This window comes from Doryrhamphus excisus, chromosome 20 (genome assembly GCF_030265055.1).
Source record: "Doryrhamphus excisus isolate RoL2022-K1 chromosome 20, RoL_Dexc_1.0, whole genome shotgun sequence".
NCBI classification, from domain to species: Eukaryota; Metazoa; Chordata; class Actinopteri; order Syngnathiformes; family Syngnathidae; genus Doryrhamphus; species Doryrhamphus excisus.
Window position 1 is genome coordinate 6,500,798 of NC_080485.1, and position 14,900 is coordinate 6,515,697.

A 14,900-nucleotide genomic window follows, 5' to 3' on the forward strand; every position below is an offset into this window, starting at 1 on the left:
GGGTGAGTATGTGTGTTTTTTCACATTTTAGCGGGGGTGTGTTAAGATTAATCATATTTATGAAAGACATAAAATTGTGTGCAGGCATGAACATTTCCATAGAATAATAGATTCCACTATTTCCAGTTACATAATAGAAAGTTAAACTTGCATCCTCATAGGTGCACCTGACCAATATAAACTTAAACTACACTTTCAAGTATAAAATAACATGAAATGAAAATATTGTAAAACTGTAAACAAGTGCATTGTATGAGTGGGAAACATACAAAGCATTGTGCGGAAGAGAAGTACCAGTACCAGGAAAACAAAGTTCAAGCTTTATTTGCTACGCGGCAAATTGAGCAGAGTGAAAAATAAACATGGATGCCCAACAGATCAATAATTCAAGTCAGAGCTGAGTTTTCTTTACTAGCTGTATTTATTTAAAATTAAATTACACATTACTTCCATAGGAACTATACTATAGCTATACTAGAAATACTAGAAACCCATTAAGCCAGAAAATAGAATGTGGTATTTTCTTTGTATTTACATTGTATAACCAGGTAGTTTGGCAGCCATAAGGTCAGATATATTCTGATACTTTTTTCTAAAGTCCAGTGATCCAAGCTCGTCTTCTATTTCATCAGCCTCTAGGGAATCAGAGCACTCAGATTGTGAATAATTTTGTTGAATGCTGCTGCTGCTCTTGTCAGATTCACTCCTTTGACCCCTTAATGATATGAGACTCTTTGCTCCAGACTCCCCCTCCTTTGGTTCTTTCCGGGAGTGTAGTGTTTGCATTCTGCCTGATCCTTCCTTATCTTCCTCATCAGAGGAAAAGCTGAGTGCAGAGTCTAATGTTCGGATGATGTGCGTGCCTCTCAGAACCCGCTGTAAGGGGCTATGAGCTCTGATGGGTGCAGGAAGAAGGGGTCTCGCCCAGGCCGATTCTGAGCCCGAGTCTGAACTGCGGAATCTGCGGAGGACTGGAGCCTTCGGAGGCTCAGCTTGAGCAGGCTCGGGACTGCTGCTGCTGCTGGTGGTGGTGGTGGTGTCTGCGTCGCTGGCCTCAAAACTGTTAAAGTCATCTGCATAGTCTTCTTCTTTGGTTCCTTCTCTGCTGGAGTCTGACAGAGAAGACCTGTGGCTGCTGTGGCGACAACTTCTAGAAGATTTCTCACTTAAGCGCTCTGATTTAGGAGATGCCTGGTTTGTTTCTGGAAGCTTGTCGTTTGTGGCATCATCTTGATAAGAAACACAAGGAACGGGTATGTGGTCTTGCTTCAGACTTTTAGGACTGGAAGATTCATCTGCACGTTTTAGCAGTGGTGTGGTGTCCTGCACTACCGAGACCACTTCCACATTTTGTGTCTTCTTCAGATTTTCTTTGGAAACTGAGCTCTTGCTTTTGGCCGGACATTTTGTCTTCCCTTTACTTGACTGAGGCTCATTGTGCACGTGCGTCATCATACAGTCACGATGTTTCACCACAGTGGCGTGTTTCTGCCGCCTTAGATTGAAGGTTCTTGTTGTTCCATATACTAGCTTTTTTCTGTGTGCTTTACTCTCAGTTAAAGCCTCTTTATGGTTGCTTTTAGATACTTGCTTCACATTTTGGGGAGAAACTGTGGGAGAATGTTTTAAACTACTTCCCTGCGTGGGTTCTTGCAGTGGCCTGGTTTTCGACGTTCTTGCGCTCCCTTGGCCATGTGAAGGCTCGGTGGACGCAGGCCTATAAATCCTAGCCAAGTCAGGATGATTTGGTTGTTGATGGTGAAGGTTCTGGACATTTAACTGTGACAGCTCGACAAAAAGAGCATTTAAGAGAGGTAGTGGTCTCAAGGCTTCCTCAAGTACATTTCGATTAACACTTGCTTGATGGTCTCCTGGTGTTTTGTCTGTAGGTTCCACGATCTTGTCCATCACTGAAGAAATATCACTTTCATTTTCAGAGAATGTGTCTTTCTGTGTTACAACTTTTGAGTCTGGTTTAAATAGTTTGTACTGCACTCCTTGAGTTTTCTCCTTCCCAGAATTACAATAGTAAAGACGTGGGGGGCAAAATACAGCAAGGTCCTCATCAAAACTTTTCTCATCTTCTTTGACGCTGTGAGGAATTTGGATTATTGGATCATGTTCAGTCTGGGTGGACACAGCCTGCTTATCCACATTATTCCCACTACTTAGAATGCCGCTATCAGGATTGTCCAATGTGGGCAACTGAACTCTCTTATAGCCAGAAGGTATTTTTAATGTCTTCTTCGTGTCATCCTCTTCAGCACTCTGTTCTCTGTAGACTGGGCTGCTTTCAGTCACATGTGACAGTAATCTGTCTCCAACAATTAATAGTTTAAAACTCAAAGATATGGATCCAACAGTCTCCTCTGCAAGGTTGTTTATGCACACAAGTCCCCTTTCCCCATATGAAGAGCATTTGGAAGTCCCATTGTCGTTGGCATCTTGTCTGATTCTGTCCACGATTTTAGTCAGTGAGATGAGGGAGGTTCCAACTAATTTGGGTATATCTTCTTTCACATCCAGAATCATAACATAGAGAGGAGTGCTTGAGAGTTGTGTATGCAGAGTGTCCAGATTCATTTGGAAGAAACACGACTTGCCTCTGTTAAATGAATATAGCCCTCCTATGGCATGGTGGCGGTTCTTTTGGTGCTCGATGGCGTATTCACCTCTCAGCTCAGGCGAATAAATAAGCAGCGTTGGAAAGTCCAACAGTCGTATTCCAACAGCTAGCGCGTCAGAAACAGTGTTTTCGCCGTTAAATTGAATGTATTCCACTATAAGTTCAAATGAAAATAGAGTCTCCTGCTTCAGATTTCCTCCATGTTGTCTAGACATTGTGGTAGCGACGCCGACACACGCGATGCAACAGCATAATTCCAGACCAATTTAGCAAAGCAGCTAGCTGTTTGCTAATGCTGCGACCAATAGTATGGTGAGAACGGATGTTGAGTTTCACATCGGAAAGAAATCACTGTGACACCTCATCAACCCGGATATCCGACTCAGACAGCCGTGAACTGCAACTATTGTATTTATTTTATGTAGCGCACCAACAGTAGGTGTAATATGCACCTATAATCGTGTTGTATTTTTGTGTATTATATTATTTTGTGTATATATATCACGATAACAATTCTGATTGTTATGATAATAATTGTGATAGTTTAATGATTGCATTAGGACTTGGATTGATAAAACGGCGCATCTCGCTTCGTTCAGTGCCATGGCAACAGATGTCGCACGATATTTGCGTCATCCGTTGCCTTTTATGCATGGGAAATGTAGTTTAGTTTACTATTTTTGCTACTTTAGCAGAGTTCGATGTGTAGCGTTCGACTGTTTGATGGTGGCTAATACGTTCCTTATATCATTACCATTTAATATAGAGTATATCGTTTTTGTGCTTATTATACAAAGCCATGAGCAATAACATGTAAAGGGTCATACAACCAACCGATATACAGGGCAGTCTGAGCGCCGGTGGGCGGGGACTTTCTCCCGGCATGCTGTCATCACCGAGCTCGGTGCTTGCTGGATGTCTCCGCTCCAGTCTGAGCTCGCTTCAGTCTGGAGGCTCAGACAGAGAGAGAAAGGTGTGATCCCATCCGCTTTTGACCCGATAAGGATACTTTGTTAAACGTTAGCGACGCTTTCCATGTAAGGTAAGATTACCTCGGAGAGTTTTTTTTATTAGAGTATTTTATCCATACCGAGCGGAGAAAGTGGAGTTGTAGGGTAAAAGTGTGCAGTGCTATTGAAAGCCACAAGGTTGACAAACTCTAAATATTTGTGCTAACATTTAATCAATCATCAATTCTAACGTTACTTTTTGTCCCATTTGTGCATGTACATTAAAAACAAACGGGTCGATTAAGCGCACGTCTGCCTATTTTTAAAATGTTAGGCTTTTTCGACTAACATATCGGGCTCATTCTGCTCTTCAGTTCGGAAAAATTAGTTAAAACCATATTCAGTTGTGTTCTTAGTAGTGGTGTGTGTGTGAGGTGTTTGAGGTCGTTTATTTGGATATGCTTCGAAATATTACTGAATGAGTGTGTTTAATGGAGCCAGTGCTCACTTCAAACGGTAGGGGGCGACAAAGATTTCGTTGTCCGTTTATATTTTGTTAATAGAGCCTTCCTATTTGAAGATCAGCCTTAAAGTAAATATGCATTTATTCAGAGTTAAACTAGGGCAAGGCCATGTTTGTTCTTCTTTACTTTGTTTTCTGTTTTGTCAGCCTAATCAGTCAACGTGCCATAATTAGAGTTGACTGCACAGTTCTGTATGAATATAATCTGTCATTTGCCTGTGCACAATATGTGCAATCTTGTCTTATTGCTGGCTGCCTCTGTGGCCTGTGTCCCCTGAGAGGCGGAACAAGTCAAATCATGTTTATCTTCAATCAACCATACCCATCGCTGTCTTCCTGTGGGAAGTTAAGACTCCACAATAGCTACATTCCTAATAAAGACCTTCAACACATTAAAGACACTCTGGAGTTCAAATGCAAATAATTTTTGCATAATTTAATGAACTCTGCATTAGCTCGTCTGGTTTCGCAGCCTTTGTTTTAATCATTGAGGCAAACACATTATTCCCTGATGTCAAAGTGATGCATTCATTAAGATGCAGTTATTGTTCATAGTTTTAGTTGCTGAACTTGGACAACCTGCCATTAAATGTAACATATTTTCATTAACACAACCAAGGTCTACTTATTTATTTACTTATTCTGCCCAATGGATCTAACATTTGCACTGATATATAAATAATATGCTATGGTTGTGCATGGATCCCATTTATTTGACCATATTTCTAGCAATGTTATGGATCATGTACTTACACTAAGATTCCTGAACTGTCTCCTGGAAAGTGTTTTTTTTTCTACACCACTGGAGGAGAAGCAGTTATCATAAAAGAGGTTAAAAGCACACCTTTCTTGAGTTGAAAACGGGGATTTCTAGTTACAGGGTCTCATTGACTGTCACAAGAGTGCGCACATCAACTGAGGCGCCTTAACAATGACAGCACAAGGGAACATCTTTCAATCTGACTTTGAATAGAATTCCCTTACATTCTGCCAGCAATAGCGTGAAGAAAGGACCCTTGAAGAGAAACTATGTTGTCATCTATTTCTACAACACCTTCTGCATGAATACCCAGACAATGGATAATTGAAGCAGATGGATATGCCTTTCAAAATAAAGTTACATGCACAATGTGTGCTCTGCTGAACAATGAGACACCTGTCAGGTTCTTGGCTTTGTGTGACATGCCCGCAGGACATTTCAAGTTGTTATCATTGCGAAGCTGTTTAGAATGACTTCTGGCCTGAAGACATGGAGACGCCCCTCTAGAGTTACACAGCTCGTCTGTTTGGAGCACACTATTTCCCTATTTAGATGTTACCATAACGCACGACTGTTTAGGGAGAGTTTTGTTATGGGAAATTACCTAACAGCTACGTGAAACCACCACTCCCCCCCGAAACACCTGGCACCTGCACTCTGGTGTTCGGTTCTGCCCCTGTTCGGTTCTTTTGTACTACTGTGCTGAGTCGTCATTATCATTACAGGCAAATAAATTGAGGTGAATCATTTCTCCTATTCTCAGAGAAGTATGCCAACGTCCGTGACCTTGGTTCTCCTGCACCCTATGCATGTGACGAGGCTCAGGAAAGTCTGGTCTGCCTGGCGGAGACACACAATAGAACCTCCGCAACCAAATCCTGTTGCTTTAAAAACCAAGCAGCCAGCAGACGGGGATCACATGCTGCCTGCTCTTGTTGTGAGAGCCAGACCTTGTCCTCATCTTTTTTTTGTCAGCTTTTGTTTTGACTGCAGTCTGGATTTATGGACGGTTTAAAGTCCAGTTATCAATGTCAGGGAAAGCAGATGCTGTCATTAGGTGGTTGTTTTTTCAAGAATTGGCCATTTGTTCAAGTGAGGTCGGTCTGTGAAAATATGTTGGTGGTTCAATTTGGTTCAAATAGCTGTTGTTGCTTTTCAAGGGAACATTTTATTCATACCGATTGCATCCCATTCATTTGTTTGGGATGTAAAACTGAAATATTTAATATCTTTTTATATTCACTGCTTTGAGATACAGTAAACCTCGGATATATCGGATTCAATTGTTCCCACTGGTTTTGTCCGATATAAGCGAAATCCGTTATATGCGTATACCGGAAAATGTCCGTTTTACGCATATATCGGATTTATATCCGGTATATGCGTAAATCGGATTTTATCCGTTATAAAAAGGCACTTCCTTGACTATGTTTCCAATGTACCTGGACGCGCAGGCAACGCTGCAAATGACATCGTATAGCGGCCTGTCACGATTCGGTGAATCGGAGCGCCACGATGCGGCCATCCGATATATGCGAGGGAAACTTAATGGAAATGCATTGGAACGGGACTGGAGATTTTGTCCGAAATAGGCGAAATCCGTTATAAAAAATCCGATATATGCAATGAATTTTTATTGGAAATGCATTACAGAAAAATCGGTTCTTTTTTATCTGTCCGTTGTGAGCGAATTTCCGATATATCCGAGTCCGATATATCCGAGGTTTACTGTACTATTGTTGAGTTGATCTAATGGCATTATATACTGTATAACTTGACAGCTTGTCTGTGAGCCTTTCACACCACCATATAGGCATTCTTTACTTGCCACACACAAATAGAATGTTCCTCGCTGATATACATTATATATCCTCATATGTTATGGTGCTGGTTTGTTTGTGGACAGTAATGTCTTGCTGGTTAATCTGACTTGTCTGATGTGGTTGAGCCTCAAAGAGTATAGATGCAGATGGTATGCATTAGCGGTAAAGCTCCTTAAATTATAGGATCACTTTTTATGTTTAAGGAGAATTGGATCACTGGAGTATGTTCATAATATTTAACCAGTGACTCTATTTTAATATTGTACGGTTGTAGCTTGAGTTTGAAACTGTGCTCGTGACACTCATCTAGAAGATGTGCCAGGCACATTGGGGTGACATCGCTGTGCCATGGCCAGAGGGGAAGCTTGTTCGATGTAGCAGATAGTATAAAGACAAAAGTCAAGTGCTTATCGTGCCATCCCTGGTGAGGACCCTGTCAACCTCTGGCGACGCACAGCAGAGGTTCTGGGAAACCAAAGCAGGAGTTGGGATGTGGAGGGTGGGAGGGTGGGGGTTAAAGGTTTGTGCCTGTTGTCTGTCTAATGCTCAGCAAGATTGCAGAAGTGGGGACTCAAGCCCTGTCCACAGGGGCAAAAAATAATACACAAGGCACATCTACGTGTGGCGCTGTGAACAAACATGCTTATGGAACCACAAGACACGCCATACTATAGAAGACAGGGCTCTACATTAAAAACAAAAATGACTTGCCCATGGGGAATCCTTAAGGTGAGAACTACTTGCCCGAACTTGCCCCATGTAAAATGAAAAGACTGCCATAATGATAACATCTAATAATTGTCACAGCAATGTGATTCACTCACCTGTGCCATCATTTGATTTGCTGCCGCTAATAAAATACTTGTTTAGGAGGCACTGGTTCATCACTTTTTGCTGTTTTCCTTCACAAGTTGTTGAAGAATTAGACCATGTTGGCAGGGATGCCATGATAGATGTTTTCCTAGTCAAACCATCGCTGATTGGTTGATCGCGAACAAGAACGGGTGTGGGTAAAACGCGGACTGTGGACCACGGAGCGCGGTCTAAATAAACGATTCTGATTGGTCCATTTCAAGATTTGCAAGGATTGGTTTGCAAATTACCACCGGTATTACGCCGTCCGTGTTTTACCAACACCCAACAAGAACCGCTTTAAAAAAAACACTTGTCAGTATGGCATTCCAAAGTGCACTTGCTCGACGGGAATATCACTGATTGGATTTACTTGCCCGAATTTAGTTTTAACTTGCCCCGGGCCATCGGTACATCGTTATTGTCGAGCCCTGGAAGAAGAAAGGCTTGTCTAGACGTACAACAACGTGGAATTACTTTGGTGGGTCATATGGGGAATTCAGGACAAGAAAGTCCTAGGAGAATGTTGACTGGGAGTCATGAAACTTTAAATATTCAGATATATTGGCTTGTCGCTCACTTCTGGTCTTGTGACTGCGACTGGCGGTGATATCGTTTTCAAAAAACAGAGGATTGCTCACTTATACAGAGACAAGGGCAAGGCAGCCTTTTCAGATTTCATGCACCCAGAATGCCGTTTCTGTGTGAATGAGAGCCTGAAACAATAAAACACTTTTCCATTTTGCTCTGAAAACTATTTTGTGTGTGTAGTCCCTCATGAGAAAGTGAAAGTTGCTGTGCTCCGCCCCACTTTTGCTCATGTTTTAACTGTGTATTAACCAATCAATGGTGGATTTTGGTGTGTCTTCTATTCTGTTTACTTGCTTTATTCTACTTCACTCTTCTGTAAAGTGTCTTTGAGTATTTTGAAAAGCGCTGTACAAATAAAATGTATTATTATTATTATTATGTCTGTGTAGAAGTGAAAGTAAGATTGTCTGAATGCAGATCCTATTTACTTGTTGAAGGGGAAGACACAACCAGTGATTGAGCACCACATATTGACTTCCGACTTTCACACCTTTTTCCATTTTTCCAAATCAGTCAACTCAAATCATATCCTTTACGGTACGATCTTTATAACCACACACACGCTTAATCATGCACACTCAGCCAACAGATGGAGCTTCATATGATCTGCACTGTAATGATGCGACTGATATAGTCTGGCAAGCGCTTGCTTTTCATAAACAGAGGTGAAAATGAGGTCATCGCACGGTCTCTCTACTGCTGTACTGACACAATATGGTTTGTACAGTCTAATACAGCTGCAGTCTTTGCTGCCACAAATAATATGTTTGTGCATTCTTTATCTCTTCACAGTCTCATTCCGAAGGTTGCCACACTCTTTATGAATTTCCAATATTCAAACATGGGACATGTGCTTTAAGTACCATAGGGGCTCTTTAATGTCCATATTGGGGATGTTGTCAGGGGCGGGGAAAAGCCACTGGAAGTTTCCGACCCTCCCAACAGGTTTTGTCTGTCTTTATATCTTGCAACAACAATAGAGTGAATGAACACTAGCCACTCATTAACCTAACCACCACGGAGTCCAAGGACCGTTCATGGAGCTTCGGGTCAACTTTGCCCGTGAGTCTCATTGGGCTCAGAAAATGGTGACAAGTGCCCTTTGTGGTTGCAGCCTCCAGTGAAAGATAAGAAGGGATTTAGTCTGCATACCTCCTTCCCGGCTGTAGTGAAAAAGACTGATGTCTGATGGGGCTGGCAAGACGGGTTGTACGTCTTTAGACGTGGCGTGACATTTTTTTTCTTCCTGATACTGTAAAGGATATGTATGTGGTTCGTCCAGGTTCTGGGAACCAACCCATTGCTATCGGAAAAGTAGCACATTTTCAAATTGTATGAACAATAAGAGCAACATATTTGGTTACAGTGTTGGACACTAGCAACAATGAGGAAGGTCGAAGGTACAGAGTCTATATTGAAGTTAGCATGCCCCTCTAGAAAGTGAAACTTAAGATTGTGTCGAACAGTGGTCTCAAACACGGACACTAGTTTGAGGCCCCCGCCTTGATATGAAAGTTTAATGTTTGATATGGATGCTGTATGGTATCATGTACACAGAAAAAATTATTGCGCTTGATTGATGTTCATGTTAAAGGTTAAATAACTGTTAATAGTTATCCTCCCTATCCGTGTGGAAGTGGTAAGTTTTTGGCTATTTAAGTTTAAAGGAAATAACTTGAAGGCTACCGTTTAGGTCGCTAGCTCTCTAGTTTGCGAGTTAGCATGTGTCTCAAGACCCTGCAGTTGCGCAATATGTTGTAAATAAAGAGTATAAATGTGACTATAGTCATGTTTTGTCATGTCTACAGAGCTCTAATAATGCTTTGTTAATTTTAATCTGAAAAAAATAATTTGTCTACCCACCAACTATATATGGTTTCTTAAGTTTTTATTATTTGCCGTTTTTTTATTATTATTATTATATTTATTTATTTATTACTGATTGATTGATTTTCTTTATTCTTGATTTGTATTTATTTTTCATCTTATTTTGTGTAGAAAAATAAAAAGATATTTGAGAACAGTGGAATGTTTTATCAGAGCTTTTCTTGTAGAAAATTTGAACCAAAGCGAAGTTTTTGTTTTTTTTTTGTTTTTAATAAATTTTTTTTTTTTTTTTGAAAACCTGATGCGGCCCAGTCTCACCCAGACCCGAGCTCCAGTGGCCCCCAAGTAAATTGAGTTTGAGACCCCTGGTGTAGAAGTAAGAGTGAAGCTTGTGTGAGTGACAACAATGCATCTATTGTGCGCCTCCCAATATTTTACCATGGGTTGTCTGTGAGTGTTTTGCAACCTTGTTATGAAAAGCTGTTAGAATGAAAATGCACAGACCAAATAGATTGAATTATGTAAGTGACAAAATGTATTCTGACTGTGGGTTCTTACTGCTTTTGAGTCTGATCACTTAATTTAACTTCCGTTGTATCGCCTTCCTCTTCCTACTGGTCCTTTTTTTTGTTTTGAAAAAGTAAAAACAACACATAAACACTTTTGGTGTTTGTTGAATTGAAGTCTGTCACACTTGCAAGATAACAATTAAATTCAGAATTTTACAACCACTTAGGTTCTACTTAGGTGTGCCCCCAATGCAATATTGCAATATTGATACCAGATATCGGGCCGATATCAGCCAAAAAAAAAGAGTTCGGATTATATTGGCCAGGATCTAAAATCTCCAATATCAGCCGGATTTTATTCTAGCCGGATAGAGCCCACGTGATCACAACAACAGCATAAGCTAAGGTGCTAACCAAGGAATAAGAGTGAATTCATCCGTGTGTATTTTTGATTAAAGTCTGTAAAAGACGTTGCAGCTTAATGCAACACCTGTCATGACAAAATGTCATTATGTCGCTTCATGAAGCATCTGGAACCTCGCTATGTTATGATGAGCCGCCATTATATTGTGGATAAAATTACCAGATTTTTTTGTATGTATGATTTGTGCTGATATCTGATGATATTAAAGGCTGCAGTTTTTGGTATTGGATCTTAAGTGAAAAAGTAGTATCGGGTACCCTAGTTCTACTCTATTGAGATGATATGATACCCCAACAAAGCTATTGAGTTTTACCTTCAGGCGATCACATTCCGATGTAAGTAAGTTGAGATGGATAACTTCGAAGGGAGCAGCGAATGGAAGATTTTTGAAGTGTAAAATGCTTGTTTTTGATCGAGGCTGATTGTAATTAACAAGTTAAATGGAGCAGAGCTGTGACAGATGTGCCATAAAATGGTCAGCCCCACTGTGTGTGTGTGTGTGTGTGTGTGTGTGTGTGTACCATTGGAGCATTGCTGCCACTATCCTTCACTTTATCCCACAAGCGATAGTAACGGTATGTTCTACTGAATACAAGGAACATGGTGTGTTTTACATGCAAAACAAAGGCCCAATCTGAAGTGACACAATGGAAAGGTGCCATTTTTTTACGTTATGCACACTTCTGTAATACCTTTGTGTTTGTTGATTTGTGTTGTCCCGCTCTGCTTTGTGTGTGCACTCTCGGAATGTGGATGTCTGCTGGGTATCTGCCTTTTTATTTTGCAGGAAGGAACTTTCTCCCTAAACAGCCCTTTATCAATCGTGAGAAAGTGTCTGTTTTTCTGTTGGGTCCTTTTATGTGACCAGCTGTCTGACATTAGACATATTAGCGTCTACTTATGGCCTCTCGTCTGTTGTGTTGTGTTTGCAAAAGCACTGACGAAACATTAGTAGGACGATGTTATTCCTGTTTGTGTTTCCACCGACCCATAAATCAGATGGTGATGGATTTAGTTGAACAAACACACGTGGTTTATGTTGGGAACTGGAACAACATCATGTCCATTTGCAGTTAACTGTTTCTTTTTAGAATGGTGTAACAGAACAGGATGTTGTTTGGTAGTTGAACAGAAGGAATCTGAATGCATTGCATCATTCTTTCATTTTTTTTAGTTTATTTTCTAAAGCTTTATTTTTGTTAAAACAAACAAAACTTGCATCAAGCTCCATGGAATGTTTGTTTCCTACATTTCTGTCCTGATTGAACCTTTGAATAATGCACACCATTAAGCTGGGACGTCAGTATCTGAGTGCTAAAGTACCACGATGACCTCACATGAATAATCCATTATACCTTTTAGCTAATTCATGTAACTTGTTAGGGCTGCACGGAGGGCCTAGCCTCACAGCTAGGAGACCCAAGTTCAATTCCACCCTATTCCACCCAATTCCAAAAACATGCTAGGTTAATTGGCGACTCCAAATTGTCCATAGGTATGAATGTGAGTGTGAATGGTTGTTTGTCTATATGTGCCCTGTGATTGGCTGGCCACCAGTCCAGGGTGTACCCCGCCTGTCGTCCAAAGACAGCTGGGATAGGTTCCAGCATACCCACGACTCTCGTGAGGATAAGCGGTAGAAAATGAATGAATGAATAATATCGTCGGAGATTGAGTAGACCTGGGTTCGAATCTCCGCTTGACATCTCTGTGTGGAGTTTGCATGTTCTCCCTGTGCATGCGTGGGTTTTCTCTGGATACTCCGGTTTCCTCCCACATTCCAAAAACATGCTAGGTTAATTGGTGACTCCAAATTGTCCATAGGTATGAATGTGAGTGTGAATGATTGTTTGTCTATATGTGCCTGAAGACAGCTGGGATAGGCTCCAGCACCCCCGAGACCCTCGTGAAGATAAACGGTAGAAAATTAACGAATGAATGTAACTTGTTAGGAAACATGTAAGAGCATTTTCTCGCATCCTCGGATACTAGTGTTCATTCACTGGAGTTGTGAACGATGAACTGATATGGCTGCATTGACATCAGCCCCCTATCAGCAATAAATCCTTAATAGAGACATGCACCATGTATTGCAAAACTTCTGTTTTGTCTGTTTGTTAAATGGCCATCACTTCATCAAAATAAAACAATTTTAATATTTTATCTTGGCCAGTCTAGACAGTGTAACAACTACATCCGGACTCTCCTCCAGCCTCGACCTTTTATCTTGCAGTTAGGACTACTTGTTTCATTTAACGTTCTACCATCGCACATTCGTACATACACATAGAGTGTAACGAGTAGTGATTTAATGAAGGTTAAGAAAAATCAACGTTTTAGATCTTGTTCTGTAAAACAGGGTGAGATCGCGACTTGTCCATGAATAATTCATGGCTGCGTAGAGCTGCGCTATACTCTCAGTGTGCCGCGGGAAATGACTGACCCCTTGTGCTGTGGGGTGGGGCGGACACTGGTAACGCTGGTTCAAGGACTATCGAACAAAGTGGGACAAGTTGCATCAAACCAAATCATATCGTCTGTACTATGTATCAAAATCACATGTAATTTAATATATATATTTTATCTTCACCCATGTATCTAGAGATGTATTGAATCACCTATCACAAAGAGATTAGCATCCCTACTGTTCAGTGGACAGTGTTTTTCAAACACACGGTGGAAGGTAAGGCTCAAATGGAGGTCTTCCCGGCCCATTTGTGTTTGTAACCATAGCATGGTATGTTTAAGGGGCATCACTTCATCCAAGCAGAGCTGATTCAAATACTTGAGTTGTGTCTTCCAGACTACTCGTGTCTTTTATCATCTTCTTTGCAACGTGAAGATTTGACTGGCCGTCGCTTTAAGATTGTTGGTGGAGGATAATGATCTGGACTGACAGTGGCCTGATTTCTTTTTTTCCCCCCCTTCTGTTTGTCTGTGGTCAAGACCAACTGCTCTCCTCTTCCTCTCCACTCAAGTGTATTGAAAGCTTTGGATGTTAGCCACAGTGGGTGGGGACACAGTTGGATCCGGAGCCAGGGATTTAAACACATCTGACAACAAATACTACCCTTTATTGGCATTAATTTGTTTAAAAGAAGGAGACGGGCATTCAGGAAAACTGTGAGAGGATCTGACATGCAACAAGTTGTGTAAAAGATAATATTTATTCATTCGTATGATGTCATTGATACTGTGTGTTCCTTCCGCAAACGTTGTTTACTGAGAGTCTAAGGGGCCTCTCTGAAATGTAAACCGACCTGAGGGGCCACATATAGTTCATGATGCTGCATTGTCAGCCAGGTGCTTCTTAGGTATTAGGTGCTTCCACGTGGGAGCAGCTGTGTAACTATTTTTACGTCACATCTCTCACGATGTTATTTATTTAGGAAGAGCGTGGAAACACTAGAGGTCAGAGTTCAAACTAAGCTGTTGTTTGTAATTGTAATGGTAATGGTAATGGTAATGGTTTTATTTCATTTGAACATGCATCAGATTACAATTGAGTGCATCCCATAATCAGTTCACAGTTCCACATGTCCAAAAGGAGTAGAAAGAAGCAAAGCTTATTAAATCCTACCCCTCCATCTGGTACTTTCCCAATCAGTAACTGTTACATTTGTTCACTTCCTGTCTTCCCAATATAATTTAAGCTATTTATTTATTTTTTTTTTAATTTAAAAAAATATTTATTTATTTCTTGTCACATACTGAAGTACGAGGTAATATGACCATACAATGACCTGTAGACATGACAAAACACGACTACACTCACATTTATACTCTTTTTATTTACAACATATTGCGCAACTGCAGGGTCTTGAGACACATGCTAACTCGCAAACTAGAGAGCTAGCGACCTAAACGGTAGCCTTCAAGTTATTTCCTTTAAACTTAAATAGCCAAAAACTTACCACTTCCACACGGATAGGGAGGATAACTATTAACAGTTATTTAACCTTTAACATGAACATTAATCAAACGTAATATTTTTTTCTGGGTACATGATACCATA

At 40.8% G+C, this 14,900-nt stretch overlaps 2 protein-coding genes across 8 annotated transcripts in view; one reads left to right on the forward strand and one right to left on the reverse strand.

The window, feature by feature from the left end:
* Window positions 1-179: 179 nt before the first annotated feature.
* On the reverse strand, window positions 180-2,965 carry map10 (microtubule associated protein 10). Its single transcript, XM_058058855.1, has one exon. It carries the CDS (start codon window positions 2,839-2,841, stop codon window positions 532-534), a length of 2,310 nt encoding a protein of 769 aa, XP_057914838.1. The 5' UTR covers window positions 2,842-2,965; the 3' UTR covers window positions 180-531.
* A 463-nt stretch (window positions 2,966-3,428) lies between these two features.
* Window positions 3,429-14,900, forward strand: part of LOC131108086 (signal-induced proliferation-associated 1-like protein 2) — a 104,248-nt gene continuing 92,776 nt past the window's right edge. For 2 of the 7 annotated variants that reach the window (XM_058058842.1, XM_058058840.1), the window contains exon 1: window positions 3,429-3,668. The gene's annotated coding sequence lies outside the window, so the exon portion shown is untranslated. The remainder of the gene's footprint in view (window positions 3,669-14,900) is intronic. The other 5 variants (XM_058058845.1, XM_058058846.1, XM_058058843.1 and 2 more) reach the window with 4 other exon arrangements.